This window comes from Ylistrum balloti, unplaced genomic scaffold (genome assembly GCF_031769215.1).
Source record: "Ylistrum balloti isolate Yb309-2 unplaced genomic scaffold, AGI_CSIRO_Ybal_v1 Utg370028, whole genome shotgun sequence".
NCBI classification, from domain to species: Eukaryota; Metazoa; Mollusca; class Bivalvia; order Pectinida; family Pectinidae; genus Ylistrum; species Ylistrum balloti.
The window spans coordinates 696,620-709,436 of NW_026782092.1; the positions used below are offsets into that span (position 1 = coordinate 696,620).

At 34.2% G+C, this 12,817-nt stretch overlaps 1 protein-coding gene across 1 annotated transcript in view; it reads right to left on the bottom strand.

Annotated features, from left to right (window-relative positions):
- Positions 1 to 12,817, bottom strand: part of LOC132548837 (dynein axonemal heavy chain 10-like) — a 51,244-nt gene that overhangs the window by 22,913 nt on the left and 15,514 nt on the right. The window contains exons 15-36 of the mRNA XM_060212732.1: positions 12,623 to 12,763; positions 11,948 to 12,136; positions 11,363 to 11,523; positions 10,923 to 11,154; positions 10,091 to 10,345; positions 9,504 to 9,779; positions 8,897 to 8,999; positions 8,087 to 8,265; positions 7,463 to 7,674; positions 6,960 to 7,116; positions 6,526 to 6,759; positions 6,211 to 6,333; positions 5,499 to 5,732; positions 4,993 to 5,219; positions 4,452 to 4,721; positions 3,828 to 4,011; positions 3,062 to 3,196; positions 2,592 to 2,744; positions 2,048 to 2,383; positions 1,411 to 1,602; positions 981 to 1,099; positions 110 to 404 (exon numbers count right to left, since the gene is read on the bottom strand). Of these exons, the coding sequence (XP_060068715.1) occupies positions 110 to 404; positions 981 to 1,099; positions 1,411 to 1,602; positions 2,048 to 2,383; positions 2,592 to 2,744; positions 3,062 to 3,196; positions 3,828 to 4,011; positions 4,452 to 4,721; positions 4,993 to 5,219; positions 5,499 to 5,732; positions 6,211 to 6,333; positions 6,526 to 6,759; positions 6,960 to 7,116; positions 7,463 to 7,674; positions 8,087 to 8,265; positions 8,897 to 8,999; positions 9,504 to 9,779; positions 10,091 to 10,345; positions 10,923 to 11,154; positions 11,363 to 11,523; positions 11,948 to 12,136; positions 12,623 to 12,763 (4,407 nt within the window). The remainder of the gene's footprint in view (positions 1 to 109; positions 405 to 980; positions 1,100 to 1,410; positions 1,603 to 2,047; positions 2,384 to 2,591; positions 2,745 to 3,061; positions 3,197 to 3,827; positions 4,012 to 4,451; positions 4,722 to 4,992; positions 5,220 to 5,498; positions 5,733 to 6,210; positions 6,334 to 6,525; positions 6,760 to 6,959; positions 7,117 to 7,462; positions 7,675 to 8,086; positions 8,266 to 8,896; positions 9,000 to 9,503; positions 9,780 to 10,090; positions 10,346 to 10,922; positions 11,155 to 11,362; positions 11,524 to 11,947; positions 12,137 to 12,622; positions 12,764 to 12,817) is intronic.

Sequence of the window (12,817 nt, forward strand, 5' to 3'; positions counted from 1 at the left end):
CCCCCCCCCCCCCCACCAAAAAAAATTGGTCATATTGCAAAAATCAACTCAACTGTTATGAATACAAAACAAATACAAAAGTGAATAAACAAAAAAGGTTTTTTTTTACCTCAAACAACATAGCACAGTGTTTCTGTAGCCGAATTCTCTCTCCATTGGCCAGAGTCAAAAGACGGTTGTCGTCCATGACAGAGTTCATGTTTTCTACCCAAAGGGCGTCAACGTCACCATCAAATACAATGTACTTGCGTTCCTTCTTGTCAGTAGGTCTGTTGATGTCTCGGAAGATGTTAGAGAGAAGACCATCTGTCCAGTCACGCGTAACAGGATCCAGGATACCGTACAAGTCAATCACGCTACGATCCTTGGGATTGATGACAAACAACTTGGTAGACGTTCCCAGTCTGTCGAGACAGTATATTTTCTGTTAGTCATATTTCACTTAAATGTATGTGACTATAAATTATAGTTAGAATCAATCAACAGAACTAGCAAGTTACTGCAAATGCTGCGTTTTCTTTTTGATTTTCCACCAAAACGTTAGTTAAGACAAGATATATCTCTTACTAAAGTCAGGAAATAGACTATGCTTCCTTTTTTTATGAATTTTGTTTTCAAGACATCTCATTTCCATAAAGATATTTCATCTCCACAATTTCGTTCTACCCTTCAAAATAGTGAAAATAAGATACCTTAACAAAAAAATAACACTTATTTGTTCAAATGTATTCATTGAGTATAGCTTTATAGTATTGTGAAGTAAAGTTAGATTTTTATTTAAGATCCTCTTTCCAAATATTTTTTTATCATTTTAAACCTAATATCAGGTTTTTACATTAAAGAATTTTAAAAGTCAATTTTTCTGTGGCTTTATTTTTTCAATGAAAAACAGAAATTTACAGGTAGAACAGGTTTAAGGTAAATAAATTTTTTCTGACATTCAATAACGAATTAACCTTTTGTAATAAAGCCATACTTACTTAGTCTGTGACTGAGCCAAGGTGTTGATGACAACAGATTTACCTCCCCCTGTTGGCCCGACGATCATGGTGGTATGTCGAGTCATCATAGTTTCATACAGCTGTACAACTTTGTCCACCTGTCAATCACATTATTTCTCATTACTATCTATTTAAAGAATAAAAAATTGGACATTTTTTCTCATCATTTTTACTTTTGGGTATTTTGTTTTAAAATAAATATGGTTTATGTTCATCCTAAAGAGACATGTTTTTAAATGTAAGAAATTCTTAATAAATCCTTTTTAAAGTCTGATAAATGGAGACAAAATGTACACAAAATTTATATAGAATATCAGTTTTTCAAACTCTTGATTGAAGACATGCCTGTAAATACTGTGTCTAACTTTTTGTTTTAGCTGAACATTAACTCATTTAATGACAACCTTACCTGTATTGGAAGCATGACATATCCGTTGTCAGCCAGAACCTCTTCTACAGCATCGTTGAAGTTGGGGTAACGTACACGTGGGCAGTCAAGGCCTGGGAACAGATCACCAATCAGACCCAGGAACAGTGGTACATCCTCAAACACAAACTTGGGCAGGTTCATATCTCTCAGGGCTCTCATCAACACAACATCCTGGATACAAAAAGGAAGGCAAGTTATAACAATATACTCTTGACAGAACATATTAAGCACATTCTCCTGTGACAAGTTTATTCATTTTTCATTCAAAATTAAATTATCATGCTTTTTTTTTTATTCAAATAAATTTGACCTGGTTTCCATGACGATTACATAAACACAAATAATTCTAACTAGATCTTTGCACCCGTTCTTGTTTGATCTTTATTTGTTGATCTATAAAATGTTATTAATAGTTTTCTTCCCTTCTTCCTGTTTTTGCTCTTAATAATATGAAATTTAAAAATTCCTGTAAGAAATAGCAATATAATCTTCAACTCTCATCATCCAAGATGGCCAGATGTCATCCATTTTGTTTTTCTAATCAGTCCCAAAATCAAGAAAGATGTCTTGCTTTTCTGATCGGCCAAAAACATTCAATCCAATACTTGAAACTTACCTCTGGAAGTTCTGCTGAACTTCTCTTCAGCTCACCAGCCATGACCAGGACAGATTTGAGGGCACGAAGACCGAAATCATAATGGTACTGTTTTGACAACTGTTCCTTGGCTAATTTGTACAACACAGTCATCTTTTTGGCAAGGACTTTGGCCATTAAGAATCCTTCAGAGAACAACATGATCTCACAGATCTGCTGAAGATCTGGTACAATTACCACCACGGGACGGAACAATGCCTTCACAGACTCAGGCAGCTCTGTACGACCAGCATAACCAGGGTTCATAGTGATGAAGATTCCAACACGTAGATCCAAGCTAATTTCTTGGCCTTCAAACTATAAGAAAAAGGTCAAATGCAAAAGGTCACTCAGACTACCAATTAAAGTAATAAGTATAAAGGAAATATTTAAATCAAAAAAAAAAAAAAAAAAAAGAAAAAGAAAAAGTTTTCAAAACTGTGCTACCTACAGTTGCTACAGTATAATTATGCAAATAATTTTGAAGAATTTTCAAGAAATTGAAAAAAATAAAAAGAATACTTACATGGAACTTTTTGAGTTTCAGAATAAGGCCATTCTGAATTGTCTTCAGTTGAGTGGAAATGACAGACAGTACAGACACATCAATTCTGTTGAATTCATCAAAGCAGCCCCAAGCACCACACTGGCACAGACCAGAGAAGATTTTCCCCACGGCCTACAACAGGGAGAAAACACATACACCATCTATTAAAAAAAAATTCTTTCTGAAATTTTTAAAAATTTAAATGAAAAAAATGGGAGGAAATATTTATTTTACATTCCAGTTTCAGGACATATGAAAAATTGTTTTTCCCTGTTTAAAAATTTTCTTTTTAAGATATCATTTATTGCTTTAAACACAGATATAGGATGGGTTTACTTCAATAATTCTAAATGGTAAGAATGTAATTTAATTGGGCCAAATCATATTACAATTCAAGTTGCAGGATAACAAAGATAAATTTTTAAATCAGCATCTTTTGTGTTGGTTACCTTGAAGTCCATGCCCTCTCCACAGTTGGTAACAACACAAAGTAGACCCAAAGCCTTTGCCAGATCCTTCACTGTCTCAGTTTTACCTGTACCGGCTGGGCCAGCTGGAGCACCACCAAGGTTCATGGATAACGCCTGTATAACAGGAGTTATATGTAAAGTCAAAACAATTTTGTTGAATCTTTTTGACAATAAGAATTAAATAGTAAAAACAACTTCCACAGGAGAGATAAGACTTATAGCTAGTTGTATTGACGAGCTGAAATTTTTTGTGATCTGCTTTAAAAATATTGTGATCTGAATTTAAAATGTCGCTGAATACATACATTCTCATTATATCATGCATTAAATTTTCACAATCATGTTAATGTACAGCGAAATAGCAAAAATGTTGTCCCTGTAAAAATAACCAACTATGTGGTAACATCTCATAAGAATTCATTATTTTATCCAAATAACTCAGTCCACAGAATAAATGTAATGGGATGTTCCTAGAATTTGAGTTTATGACTTCAACTGTAAATATCACAAACATTTGAAATAATTCTATGCAATGCAGCAACTACACCATAGCAAATTAAAAGATTTCTTCTGAGTGATGGGTAATAGTTCTGTAGTCATTTGCAGATGTGAAAGTACATGTAGTCTGATGATATTTTTCCCATGAAATTTTGTCCTAATTTGTTGATTAATTTCATTTTGTGTGGCAATACTTGATGTTATTTCAGAGATGGAGAGCTCCTGCCATCCATATTTAGGTCTATACCTGTGTGAGTGTTAGGTAGATTCTGTCAGTCAGTGGAGTGATGACCAGTCTGCCGTTGAGACCCATGTACTCATAACCGTAGCCAAACTCTCCTGTACACTGTCTGACCACTAGTTCATCTGGCTCCTTCTCCCAATAAAACCTCAATTGACTTTCCCACTCAAACTCTTTGGCATCCATGATACTGGAAATCGAGTTAGAGAGAGCTTAGTTTTTTTTCCAACCTGATAATCTTTTTTTATAAAAATTCTTACAAAGTTGTGACTTCAATTTAGAAAATCTTCCAAAAAACAATCCTATTTTGGACATAAATATTGACAGTATTTGATAAAAATTCTGAACATTTTATTGTTTGCAACTTTTACTTTTACATGTGTTCTAGACAAGAATTGGATAATAAACTAATCAAAGATGACAGATATTCAGACCAATGGAAAAGGCACCATCTTACTTCTCCATTCTCTCTCCCCCTTCTTCCCCAACCCCAGCCCTATTCCCCAAAAATGATGTAGGGTTATAAATTTGAAAGTGTAAAGAGAAAGACAATACATATGTCTCACTATTACTGTACATTTTGATGCTTTCAAAAGCCATATCCCAATCATGATTACTGAAAACACAAACCTGTCACGGACAAAGCCATCAATGATGTCACGTGCATGCACATCAATGATGAGGACAGTGTTGAATTTGGCACGATCATTTTTGGACAGAGGTGAACGAATCTGTACAACCACCTCGTTAATTTGTTTATGTTGCTGCTTAGCATAGTCCTTCATGGCTGTCTTCTGACCTTTCTTGACTTTACGGAATGTGTCCTCAACTTCCCATGTCCACCAAACCTGGTTACCTGCCAAACATATCATACCTTGGTATCCCAACATCCAGTCCACTCTGAAATATAAATATCACTTCAGGAATTAAAAGAGTGAAATTTATTGTAAAGATTTAATTCTATTCAGCCAAGAATATTTCATTTTTTTTACCAACTCTGCCAATAAACAGAAAAACAAATACTGGTATACATTTCACTTCTCCAAACTCATAAAAATCAAATTAATTCTGTAAAACTGATAAGACACATCACTGATTAGATTCTGTAGATTAGTCAGACCTTTACAAACAGATATTTGTGTGATTTTATTTTCCACAAGTAAATATATACCTGTTTTTGCCATCCTCTCCATAGTAGAAGACAGCCTCTTTTGTGATGAGACGATTGGTAGATCTCATTTCCTCTAAAACCGATGTCATCCAGTCTTCTACACGGCCTTCTGCAGGAATGTTTGTTCGGAACTCCATCACCTCTCCTTCAGCGGAGATCATAGCTGTAGCGAGGGTTTCATTACTACCTCCTTCTTGGAATCTGAGCGAGGCGATGTTATCATACATCTACACAAATATAAACAAGAAATACTATGAAGCATATTATTAGTGTTATATTAGAATATTGTAACAATCGACTTACCGGGTATAACACAAGCAACAAAAGCTGTCACATTCAAAAGGTTCTATTTTTGCAGACAGTTTGAAAAATATTTAAAAAATGATGATAGATAGGTATTACATGCCATGATAACCTAAATGTCAATAATATGTATAATTCCATGACCTAATTACAGATATATTTCATATACGATGACCTAATTAAAGTTAAATAAGTTTACTTACCTTTATAATGTGTTCTTGTACACAGTTTGGATCACTGCTACCCAGGATACTCAGCAGTTCATCATCAGAGATGAAGAAGAAACGTGGGAAGGCATTACGTTTAGAGTCGAGGTAGTCATTCAATGACTTCTGACATCTCTCCAGTCCTAAACTGAGACTCTCAAGGTCCTGCAGGCGGTTAGGAGCATGACATGCTGTCTTGATGGTTGGTGTCTTGTGAGTGTCTGTCATGATCTGTACACAAAGACATTAAATTTTATCATGTATTGAACTTTTTCTTCTTTCACGGATATAAAAATTGATGTTTTTGGGGTTTATGACCAGTAAACATGAGACCCTGGAGGGATCTTGGTGCTAATTATTCCAGGATCTACTAAATAGTTGAATCTATTTCCTTTTTTCCTCCTATTTTCTCTCAATTATTTGTGGTATTGACTTGAACTAATCATAAAAGTGCACAAGGGAAAGCAATATACAAATTTCAAAATGATCCCTGAAGTGATTTCTGAGAAAAAAAATTAATGAACTTTATTTGTCAAAATCATAGATGGCCTACTTTTCATCTAATTTGGTGGAGTATTTGATGAAAAACATTGTTGTATAGCAGGTGATCCCATATATTTTATGTCTTGTTAGGTAAGCAAATCCAAACCTTTGCAAATGGTGGGTGCACTAACCACTGAGCCATCTGGCTATCAGTATTTGAAGTTACCTTTTTAAATGTCTTGTCAATCTGATCAAACTTTTTTGCCTCTTCTGGCAGCTGTGAGCGGATGTCTCCACCAATGAAGATCCCTTCTAGGTACATCCACTTCCTCTGGACCACCATCCAAACCTAAAATAAAAGTACCAAACAACATATATTTAACCAGGAACAGATAGGAATTTCAGTGGAGTTCAATTTGATAACCTTTTTTCCACATGAAAAATAATGCAGTTTCATAACTGGCTAATATTTTCGATCACACAAAATAAAAAATAACAAAAAATTCAGGTGACAGAATTTCAATTGTTGTGACTGACTTACATCTAAAACTTCAGAAACCAGAGATAAACTCTTCTCCCAGTTCTGGACAGAGTTTGCAAATGGGCCAATGAAACGTGATGCAGCCATACTCTGCAGATTCATGGCACTGTCATCAAGGTTTTGAAGTACATCATCAATGGCTCCTAAGATGTAGCCGCGGTTTGAAGTCCCTTTCATGTATGGGACAATGGTGAACTTCATACTACTCCACATTTCTTCTACCTCTTTAACACCCTAAAAATGGAAGAAAATTCTAAAAAATTTCACAACTGCCAAAATGTTATAAAAAATTGGCGAAAAAGCAATCAAATGCATTCACAGAGCAACAGTCACAAATCTGACACCCACATCTAAAATTTTAAAGTTGCTGAATAAAAAAAATGCAAAAAAAAAGAAAATTTGAAAGTCAACTTTTGGAGGAAAATGGCACTGACCTTTTCAATACCCATTTCCTTGCTGGCTGCTGTTACTATTTCTATGATTGTCTCTTGGAAACGCTGTAGCTCCATTGCAAATACATTAGCCAGAGTAAAGGTTTCTGGGTTGATGTCAAACTTTTGTCCAGTCTTGTTCATCAACTCCTTCCAATGGCTGTGAATAGGAGACAAAATAAAAGTACAATATATGTAAACATTATTAAACCCCATCAATGTGCCATAATATAATGATCTTATCGAAAAATTATAAAATAGCCTTACTGACAAAGTTTTCTTCTAGACAAACTTTATTTCTGTTTGGGATTTATATTCATGCTATTCCTAGGTACTCATAATTTACAAACTCATAAGTCCAGGAATTAAGCAACTAAAATCTCACAGAAATGTTCAGTATTATTCATCCATGAAATCAAAAGCATTCGAAATGACAATTTTTTGAAAAACCACAAAATTTGGGCAGCGTGAAAAATACGAGTTTGAAGTGTTATTAATAATCTCACCGTTCTCTCAGTGCTTCGTGTTTGAGATCAACAAACAATGGGAGAGAATCGCGGAATTCCTTCATCTTTGATTCGAGGGCACGAGCAGCCTGTAGAGATTTAACATCGCGTGGCATTTTTCTGAGCTGTTTGAGGAAACCTTCGATTCCATCCTGTAGCACCTGGACATTGAGGTTGGACCAGAGAGTTTCGGACCATCCCTCTCTTGCCGCCTAAAACATATCACAAAAAATACATAGATAAAGGAGTTATTTAAATGCTTCAATCCAAACATGATGTTTCTGTATGGCATGCAGCAATTTCACAATAATGAAATCAATCAAAGTCAAGCAGGATATGAAGTCCTGCACACAACAAAAAAAGTTTCACAAAACATTGTCTTAGTGCTCCTACTTCTAGTCTCTTTATGTCCAAACACTTAAAAATCTAAAAAAAAGAACTTACAGATTGAGCCAAAAAAGAAAGTCATTGTAAAATACATTTTTTATTAAAAATGTTGACAAAATTGCAATTCAAATTTCAATTTGAAATGACAATTAAACACGAATCAACATGAATTTTCTAAATGCACCATAATACCTTTTTATTCTACCCTACAATTTGAAACTTTTCTCAGAAACTCACCATTTGTTCTTCATACAGTGCGTAGACCATCTCCAAACCCTTCATCTGTTTCTGTACCTCCAGTAGGTCAGGATACATGGTGATCGGTAGGTCAAACAGTTTCTCAGCATTGGCCAGTTCTTGTCGATCAGTCTCATACTGGGCAACTTCTCCGCGGAATGTTTTCATCAATTCCAGCCCTGGTAAAGTAAACCACCACAGATATATTTAAAGAAAGCCTAATTCATGGAATAGAACTTTGGGGAAAGAATTCTGTAATCCAAATTCAAAACTGAAACTTAAACTAACATGATACCACGCAAGAATCATCATTTATAACAATATTTGCAATCCTTTTATATCCCACAGCATTAAACATTGTCTTTATTAACAAGAAAGTAACGCCCTGACTAGTGAAGTGGTACTGAATGACATAGGTGGATTAACCTGCACATTTTCCCTTTTCCTAATGAAATTGAACATAAGTGACCTGTTTACTCTGGCCCCTAACTAATAGTGACACCAAACAAGAAAAACAATAATGTTGTCAATTCTTTTTTAATGCTAACTTTGGAAAAAGACCAATGCTTACTGATATTCTGTCATTTCTTCAGTTTATGTGACATTTTCTTTTTGAAAATTCATTCAAGACATTCAAAATATGATATTTTTAAGGATTACTATGAAACAAAACCAATGCTTGCTGATATCCTGTCATTATTCCACTTTACTAATAATCAATATAAAACTTCATTATCAAAATACACAACTTTTAAAACTTTTTAAAATTAAACTACACAATATCATGTGATGTTTAATAATCTGTCTTACCTTTGTCGAGATTGGTACCAACTGCTCCGGGACCTTTTTCGTAAAAGCGAGTCGCAAATTCCTCAAGGTCTTTCTTGAAGTCTTTGATCTGATCTTGTGTTATCTAGATAAGAAAACAACATATTCCATATAGCTGCTTAATATTGCGGGGATGATATTTTTGCTATTTAGCAGTACATTAATGTGACCATGAAAGTTTAATCTGTGAGATAATAAGATATGTGTAGTAGATGTCCTTTTATATCCAGATCAATAAGTTTGAACATATTAGAAATATAGTTTGAAACAAAATTTAAAACAAAAAATGCATACAAATTTTTTACCAATAAAAATCATCAGCTATACAATTTCTTAAAAAAAGAAAAAAAAAACAATTAAAAAAAATAATAAAGTCAAAGAATGTGAATGCTTTATCAATGCTTTATCAATTTATCACAAGGAATTCAATAACGGACACAGAACTTTCAGGTGATGATATAGACCACAGTATCAAAGACAGAAAGATCACTAAACTTTCAAATAAACTTATAGAGCATCTAAATATTCTGTACACATATAATACAATATACAACGTTTCTATTCATAATTCATTACCAAAGTGACCTACCTCTGTAAACCTCTTCTTCACCATAAACAGGCTAGCGTCAATGTTCTTGGATTTCCAGACAAGGTCATCCCAGATTTGTGGAAGTTTTTGTTGAATTTCCTTTTCCTCATCTGTAACCTCTATATCATACATGGATAGAGTTCGATACCGCTCTTGGATGTCTCGGATCTTTGCCTCCACTTCTAGGGATATTGTCTTGATATCAGAAATCGTTGTCAGCACAAACTTCAGATCCTCTAGACTACTGGGGGTCGATTCAAGGTCATCTGACTTGTCCTAATAGAGAAATGATGGTAAAACATTGTTTTATTTCACATGTTTTAAATTTGAAATTGTATTAGATCAATTACATTCTATCAAAAAAGTAAAATCTTGCAAAAATATAGAAGTTTCTGAAACTTAATCACAAAATGAAATTACCAGTATCTGATCAAATCAACACATTAACAAAAATTTTAGGTTAATATTCAAGCACTTTACCTGACTTTTGCAAAAAGTTTTGCTCAATCAAATAAAAATTAAAAACAAAATTTTTTGCATTTCAAAAGTATTCAAAATGATAGTTCTTTGTAGGTAAGGAAGCTTACATCCAGGTTGTCCCTGAGGCTGTACAAGGCTTCTTTGGAGGAATCCCTCAGAATCTTCCCAAGATGAGAGATCCATTGTTTGGCATGGTCCTTTACTGAGGACGCAAGAGGCCCCATATGAAGGCGAATACATTCCTGGTCCTTGACTAGTGGCAAACCTTCAACTTCATCGATTGTCTTGTAGTAGTACTGAAGCTTGTCGTCAAAAGCCACTACACTAGGGCCTTTCTGGTACCACTTGTCTGCAATGGTTTGCTGTATGGAAAAGCAATTCAATTATCAATCCAAAATGATGTTTTTCTTTAACTGATATCAGAAGCAATAAAAAGAAAAAAAAAAGGAAAGAAAATTATGCCCATAATTTTCCAGCGAATCAAAAACTACAACAATAATAATTCTAATTCTTTGATTTCATGGATTTATATGCTGCAATGGTCTTAGCCGAATTCAACAAAATTTGATATCACTTTTGAACTTTGACAAAAAATGAAGAACCAATTCAAAGTGCTTTACTAAAACATGAAGATTAATGACATTTAGACTCCTGATAGAATTAGTCTAAGAGAACTGAAAGCAATACAAGTAACCAAGATGTTATACTGAGGGAAAGACTACAAGTAACCAAGACGTTATACTGAGAGAAAGACTACAAGTAACCAAGACGTTATACTGAGAGAAAGACTACAAGTAACCAAGACGTTATACTGAGAGAAAGACTACAAGTAACCAAGACGTTATACTGAGGGAAAGACTACAAGTAACCAAGACGTTATACTGAGGGAAAGACTGAAAGAAGAGAAAAAAATTAAAAATGAAGAAAATCTGATCCTACCTTATCCACCTTCCATATGCTGCGGTACTTCTTCCATCTGTTGAGGTAGCGTGTCATGTTGGTGAGAGTATTTTTGATGTTGTTTTGGATACCCTGTACATAGTCGATCACTTCAGGGCTTACAGAAATGTCAGTGAAAAAACTAAACACATATGGTTCATCCTCTCCTTCTACTTTCTGAGGTGGTGTCTCTATACACGTTCCATTCATCCAGCGTACGAACATCTTTGTCCTATTCATGCAGAAAACGGAAAAATACAGCTTTTCATACAACAGTGATGAACTATAATGGAATTTCAGGTCTAAAAATTTCACAGATTTCTTCCCTGTTTTTCCTCCTCTTTTTGGACTATCAACCAGATATGCTTATAACTAATATATAATATTCAAAATAGGCAAGCAATCTTCAATATTAAACATTCAATAGATGAAAGTCTTACCCCTCCACACAGTCACGAACACACTGCAGGGTTAATTTGTACACCTCATTAGCCTGAGGGTGAAGCACCACATCTGGTGGGGCTAGGAGGGTCTCCACTTGAAATAAAGGCCGTTCTGACCTTAGAGCAGTCTCAAATCGACGCAAGTTGTTCATGATTAGCTATTCAACAAAACAAAATAACACTTGTTTAAATAAAAGTGGTTCGGAATTGTTTAGAAGTAACTTTCAAATTACAATTTTATATAGAAAAAAAAAACGAAAAAAGATTACAGGTTTACACAATCAAATCTATCCTTAGACATATAAATATTACAAGTGTCATAACTTGTCCAATAATTATCACAGGAACATCAAACCTTTCTTATTCCTATTTAACAATAATCCGTATTTACAACTAAACAAAAATAGCAAGTACATTATTGTTTATTTTTCAAATGTGGCTTCAATTTAAAACCAGAAATTTCATTTGAATAAAAAAATAGATATTTCTGTCGTGAATGAATGAACCCCTGAAGGAAAGAACACAATTTAGTGAAGAGTTTTACTGACAAACAGAAAATCACTCTAAATCAGTAACATTTACCTTAGTGAGTGCATCATAGACTTTGCGTTCCCAGTAGGCATAATACTGACTGAGTTTGGGCGACCGACCTGAGTTGGTATGCACCACCAAGCCCTCCATCTTGGTCAGAAGAGGGCCAATGGCACGATATTTTCTGGCTAGGATTTCAAAATCTTTACTGCGCTCTTTCTCCACATGTTCGTAGTACTCCTACAAGATATATACGATCATACACAAATTTTGATTTCAACTTATTCTGTGGTGAAACTTAGTATACTTAAATATTTCCTATATATATTTTGTCCATTTTCTTCAACATCAAATTCTCTCATAACAAATGTTATATCTGATCTCTCTCTGCATCAGTTTTGTTGGATTTTAAGATTATTATTAAAATCTGGAAGAGAAAATTGCTTTAAACTACAATTAACCTTTTAAATTCCACAAATTTTAGATATTAACCTGGATGTAGCACAACTGAGTTCAGCATAAAACAAATTAAAGTGACCGGAACAGAGATAGGGTTATTGAAATATAACTACATTCATTGACCTAAGGAAATATCAAGATTTGTTTCATACAGAAAATCATACCCTAAAGGGGAAATGTTGATGTACAAGGTAAAAATATTTTTGTATCTATCAGTTGACTACTGATTAACAATGAAATCCCCACAGATCTAACCATCAGCCTTACCTTACAGCTTGGTAGCATGTCAGGGTACTTTGGTGTCGGCCCTTTGTACAGGTTTGCATTCTCTATCATCCCTAATCTCTGGTTGATATCTTTGGCATTCTTCTGGATTTGGTTCACTAGGGACTCAAATTTTGCAATAGCCTGAAAAATAAATGTTTGTTTTTCTAAAAAATCATGAAATTATGAAATGAAAAA